Here is a 5,934-nt window from a genome sequence, read left to right as displayed (position 1 = left end):
AACAATTTATGACTATAGATGCTTATCGGTGTTATTGTCATATAGATGTATCCGTTGTTTGAAAGTGTTCACTAACCAACACACCACGACTCAGATTATCACTCCTTCTAACTATGCATCTTATAGCATATATGAGCCAAAATTGGGCAACGCATTTCTCTAGTTTACCTGTTTTTCAGTACGTCATACTTACTACTAATGAATGGGAAATTTGCAGTGTAGAAACATTTCTAGTTCCATTGTTTGAAAACTCAGACTCAAAACTAGCAAGATTTAGATCAAGCAAGTGTTCCAACGCAACGCTTACCAAGGATTTTGAGAGAACCTTGCAACTTTTTACTTAAACATACAACGAAGTTATCACTGGGTTTGTTAACTCATGCTATGCCTATGAGCAGCATCCCCAGTAGGAGGAATGCAATGTCCATTCCATTTTTACTTGTGAGAAAAGCAGCTAATCTTTGCTGCATCATGTTCTTAAGAGTCAGAGAAAAGAAGAGAGGGAACTGCCAGATGGCCTTTTGCAGGGCAATATACTCCCCACAGGAAGGATTCCATTACTTCCAGTCCTACAAAAACATGGACACAAATGAATAGATTAGATTACATTGCAAAAACCCAAGAAAGCTTTCAATTATTCCGCACGAGCTGACTGCATGTTATCAAGTCCCACGAAGCTTAGATTTATACTCAAATTTAATAACATTTACTGAAAGAGAGAAAATGAGGGAAGAAACTCAACCCACACAAACTGGGTGAGCAGTTCTCATTTATATATTAAACTCATGTACAGAGAGTTAAGTTTACAAGAATAACAATAAGCTATTATGTATACAAGATAATGATAACAGATGATATCAAACTCAGATGACATGTAGCAGCAGATCATGTCAAGTCTGGATTAGGTTTATCACTTACCACAAGAATCTAGATTTAGCCTCTTAGAAGACGAAATCAATAGATTGACACCATTTATATGACTCCTCAGTGCCATTTCTCGCATCTCTAGAAGTCCCAAGAGGCTAAGATACTGTTGTTTAGACCTACGTAAAATAATTGAAGGCTTCCTCAAATAGCATACGATCATCTATTTAGCAATTCCATATTAAGCACTAGAGATTTGGTTCAGGAACAGACCTCTCAAAATCGCCAGGGGAAAAGAACAGTGCCATATCATTTACAGTGGGGCGGTCATTCTCAAAGATTTCTGCCAATACACTGCTACAAAGGAGCAACGTACACTGGAGCACGTTAGGCATGAGCCTTGAATACTCTACAGCTTCAGGATGGACTTTCCCCGGAAGATGAGCCCGGAACCCATCACAAAATTGACCACAAGAAACCATATCAAGGATCTCAAGGCTTCCGCTAATCACAATCATCAAACAACAAATACTAATCAGATAAAATACAAGTTATAGGACTAGTTCATGAACAAATTCTCGTTTCAGCCGACAATGATAGAGCTTCGGTAAAGGGAAGAGAGAGGTTGAATTAAAGTAAAGTAATAAAAGTCTCTAGCCAATGCTAATAATCTATCATATATTGACAGTATCATGGCAACTTCAAAATAGAAAGTGGTGATCTGTGCTCAGATGATATGCAGTGTTTGGGGGTGCACGCATGCTTGCTTTTCGCATTTATCAATAAATAAATGATTACGCAACTACATGAAATATGAGGCACTCACCACCAGGTAGCATCTAAAACTGGGTTATTTGGAAGATTTATCTAAGGTTTGGGCAAAATGTTCGGCAGACCACATCCTTGAATGATAGAGTTCTTGTGTTTAGCATCAGCACATAAATTACCTCCTGAGAAAACACATATTCAATTAGCAAGTGACAATCACATAACTGAAGTTATCAAAAAAAAATTTGCCTCGAAAGTTGATGCATGAAGTATCCAGTTACTCTATCTTGCAAAGATTTTGAATCTTATACTCAATAGGGGTTGCTTTATCTGAAACTGAAATTGCAAGGTCAGTCATATTCATAAGTACATGATTACCTACTCACAGCATTTACAGTGGATATAAAGTATAAAGAAACATATATCTTGCATACACACACACACAGAGACACATGCAAGAGCTGATTCTCAGTGCTTAATATATAGCTGAGGACTTGTAGTTGATATGAGTAGAAGAGTCAAATTTAACTGCTGCTTTGTTCAATCATTGTCACCATCCATCTGGTGGGGCTATAATCAAGACCATGCATGCTCAATATGTAATGCATAAAAATATTTGAGATACTGCAACAATTAATTTTGACCCTTGTGTTTGCCAAATTTTTTCACAAAAGTTTTCCATGCAATAGACGTTAGAGTTATCTTACATTTTAATTCAGTACAACATTTAGGCTCTTGTGCAGGAGTGATTGAACTGATTTTTTCACTGCCATGTCCAGAAAGCTTTAAATGTCCAGCAGGTAAATTTTTGTAAGTTTCCTTCACGTTCTGTGAAGAATTTTTTTGAGGGGTAGATTTTAACTCAGTGGAAGCCCTTCTAGACATTGTTTCCATGGTATCTATTCGGATAGAGCTTGAGTGCAATTTACTTGGTGAGGGCAATTCCACCTTTTGAGCTCCAGATGACATTTTAAGAGCTTTTTCAATAGGAATAAACTTTACTTTGGCAGTTCCCAAGGAAGTTCGCTTTCGAAGATGACCTGAACTGCCTGACTCTTCAACAAGCCTTCTGGAACCCACAGATCGCGACATGTCAGAGTGGATTATCTCAAAGGTGTTTGATCCTTCCTAAAGCCTTCTGAAAGAATATTTTTCTAACAGATTTTTGAGTGACTGATCTCCAGAACAACATGTCTCACAAAACCAAATTTCTGGAACATATTTGAGGAGGACCTGTATACAATAGCTGGAAAGAGAAACGGTAACATGTTTGGAATAAGTGTCCAAATTGGCTATACAAAATACACAAATCAAAAACACACTGCAACTGATTATTCAATATTAACAAAAGCAAGAGGATGGATATTCTGCAATCCCTTCGAGATATAGATACAAATCAAGCGGTATGAGTTATACAGCCATTAGGAAGTGGGTGACAACTGAAGCTCATTGGGTTATGTGATTAAGCAATGACCAGGTTTATTAAGCAAACAAGTATCTGAACTAAGTTTATTAAGCAAACAAGTATCTGAACTAAGTCTTTCCAAATATGTTTTTTTAACTGTTTACGTTTAAATAGGAAAACAAAGGGAATAACAACAAGCAATCCCCTCTTCCCCCAACGAGTGCACTCATGGTTCTACAAAGTTCTGGACGTATATCAACAAAGTTATCAAACAGAAGACAACCTTAAAATCAGAACTGCAGTTTCCTTGGTCCAACTTTAACAGAAAGATATGAGCTATACAAGCGGTAATAGGAACCAAAATATAAAAATAATGAAAATAAGAACATATATACATCAATGTGCATGGCCACTAAAACACAGGGTGACACATGCATGTGTCGGCGCACATACGGGCACACAAACACAGAAAAAACAAATATACAGATAGACAGATAGATAATGCTTAGAGAGAGAGAGAGAGAGAGAGAGAGAATACTTTTAATTCATACACGTGTTCCCAAGCTATTTTACATTGAAAGCAAGTAGCAATCAACTCTACAAAGCCTGTTCCACCGCATACATCACAAGTTTTGTCCTAGAGAATAAGAAGATGTAATTAGACATTATAGACAAGTTTCTTCATAGAGATAGATCCATTTGCCTCAGATATAAATTAAAGAATACTACATATAGATCTTTGACATCCAGTACAAATCATTGTAAGGCATAATAGTACGTATGTGGTTTCACATGGCTGCAGATTCTTGCTGGAAGTACATACAGGGCAAACTCGTGGCTTTAAAACTGAACAACAGGTGAGTGGTGCTTTTAATACTGCAGGCTTGGTTGTTGTTGCTTGATGACAGTAGTTAAGAAATAGACTTTAATGAGCCTATGAAAAGTACAATGAGATTGCTAAATGAGCAAAAAGAAAGGAAAAAAAAAATTCCCTGCTGGCTGAGCACAGTGTCAATGTCAAGTTGGGCTTTCAGCAATGAACATCCAAGTTCAGCTTTAATGAGGCAAATGGAAGGAAGGACAGAGATGGTTTTAGTAAAGGCTTAGAAAACAGGAACTTGTAACAACAGCTGGAACCACAGCTATAAGATACAGCTTTTACAAATTGACATTTGATAATTTTGATTGATTATTGGATGAGAAGTGGGAACTGCTACCTCTTTTAAGGAGATTTTACCAAGTTCTTTGTTAAGAGCTCAATATGAATATTCCATCCAGCAAGGTAAAGCAAACAGCATTGAATCCAATGCATAGGACCAACAAAGCTCAGATTTAACACAAAAATCAAAACCCTTGTCCAATCAACTGCTATTTTTATCCACAGAGACAGAAGTTTATGGAGAACAAGTTCCTTGGGCGGATTTTTTAAAATGTTAGCCATCTTGATATTCTAAATTATGAACCAGAAATCTTGGAGCAGTTTGCAATTATGTTTATTGAGATAAGAGTTTTGTACAGAACCAACAGACTGTCACAGCAAGGCTTTCTTGAATCTTGACCACCCATTTCAATTTTGAAGACTTGCCACATAATGAATGAATGAAATGAAAGAATAAGACCAAATTACTTGAGAGAAAGAAGTGTGAATTCTAGCATTTTGCTTCTTCTCATTTTCTTCACAATCTAAAGAGCTCAAATCAAGGCACTTAGAGAGTGTACAATAAAGATCATATTCCACATTACATCATAATCAGCCAAATAGTTGGTAAAAAATAAATAATTAAATCAAATAGCAAAGCAGGGTGTTCAAGTTCAACAGTAGCTATATGTGGTAAAATCAAGTACATTGAATTTTGAACACAGAAGAGCAACTATCACAGATTCACACACTAGACAAGCAAAGCAAGTAGAAAATAAATAATGAACACAAAAGCAGAAGCAGCCAAATGAAAAAGAATGGAGAATATTGATGAAAGAAAAGGGTCCTTTTTAGGGTATTTACCATGTGGGTCTTTCTTGGACCTCTCGCTTTTTCTAATAGTATTCTTTTACAAAAACAAATTTCTTGGTGCTCTGCTCTGCTCTCTAATGGCGGCTGAAGCTGGCGGGTACCGATAGAGAGATTCGGTAAAATAGCCCGGTACAGCCGCGCGGCTATACTATTTATTGAAAAATAATTAAAACAAAAAAAGCCCAGTACAGCCGAACGGCTATACTATTTTTAAAATTTCGAAAAAAAGAGATGACCCGCCTAGCACTTAGGGGCCCACGTGTCAAAAACCGTATAGCCGAGCGGTTATACTATTTTTTAAAAAACATTAACAACAAGGTCGCGCCGCGCAGCTATATTATTTATTGAAAAGTTAAAGATAAAAGGGGACTCGCCTGAAAAATAATACCGCCGTTCGGCTATACTATTTTTAAAAAAATATTAAAAACCATGTATAGCCGAACGGCTATATTGTTTTTTTAAAATTAGGAAAAACTTTGTATATCTGCGCGGCTATACTATATATAAAAAATTAATAATAAAAAAGGGGACCGGCTAGCGCCTACGTGTCAAAAATAGTATAAAAGGTATAGTCACGCGGCTATACTATTTAATAAAAATAAATTTAAAAAAAATGACTCTCGTAGTTTCATTAGTTTATACTTTATAGATATTAGTTTGCTATTTTCAACATATCAAAAGGAGATATTGAAGAGAGAAATTTCTCAGTAAATCAATATAGGAGTTCAATTTTTTCTTTTTCTTTGGTGTGGGAATGGTTTATATGAATTTTTCTTTTTCTTTTACTCAATGTTGATGAGAATTCGAATTTAGAATTTCTTCCAACATTAGAACGAGAAATATCTATACTAATAATTATTTGGTAATTTCTTATATATATTTTTAA

At 35.9% G+C, this 5,934-nt stretch overlaps 1 protein-coding gene across 4 annotated transcripts; it reads right to left on the bottom strand.

Annotated features, from left to right (window-relative positions):
• Positions 218-5,125, bottom strand: LOC18776388. 4 transcript variants are annotated; one of them, XR_002271596.1, is made up of 7 exons: positions 5,040-5,125; positions 3,576-3,674; positions 2,340-2,878; positions 1,691-1,814; positions 1,138-1,368; positions 919-1,043; positions 218-569 (listed from the first exon to the last, which is right to left on the bottom strand). XR_002271596.1 is itself a non-coding variant. In XM_020563497.1 (5 exons), the coding sequence occupies exons 3-5, from the start codon at positions 1,344-1,346 to the stop codon at positions 478-480; spliced, it is 426 nt and encodes a 141-aa protein (XP_020419086.1). In that variant the 5' UTR covers positions 1,347-1,368; positions 1,691-1,814; positions 5,040-5,125; the 3' UTR covers positions 218-477. The 4 variants fall into 4 exon arrangements, 1 of the variants encoding a protein (XP_020419086.1); XR_002271594.1 differs by having other exon boundaries at positions 1,691-2,878; XR_002271595.1 differs by lacking the exon at positions 3,576-3,674 and having other exon boundaries at positions 1,691-2,878; positions 5,040-5,124.

This window comes from Prunus persica, chromosome G5 (genome assembly GCF_000346465.2).
Source record: "Prunus persica cultivar Lovell chromosome G5, Prunus_persica_NCBIv2, whole genome shotgun sequence".
Taxonomy (NCBI): domain Eukaryota; kingdom Viridiplantae; phylum Streptophyta; class Magnoliopsida; order Rosales; family Rosaceae; genus Prunus; species Prunus persica.
The sequence above is the reverse complement of the archived record's forward strand: the minus strand, read 5'-3'. Positions and strand labels throughout refer to the sequence as shown.

What these genes read in the sequence shown, in the direction of transcription:
- LOC18776388 (XM_020563497.1), bottom strand. Translation starts at nt 1,346, where the DNA reads ATGGTTTCTTGTGGTCAATTTTGTGATGGGTTCCGGGCTCATCTTCCG. An exon ending in TCCCCTGGCGATTTTGAGAG is followed by an intron (nt 1,044 to 1,137) that starts GTCTGTTCCTGA and finishes TATTTTACGTAG; the next exon opens with GTCTAAACAACAGTATCTTA. An exon ending in GCTAAATCTAGATTCTTGTG is followed by an intron (nt 570 to 918) that starts GTAAGTGATAAA and finishes ATGTTTTTGTAG; the next exon opens with GACTGGAAGTAATGGAATCC.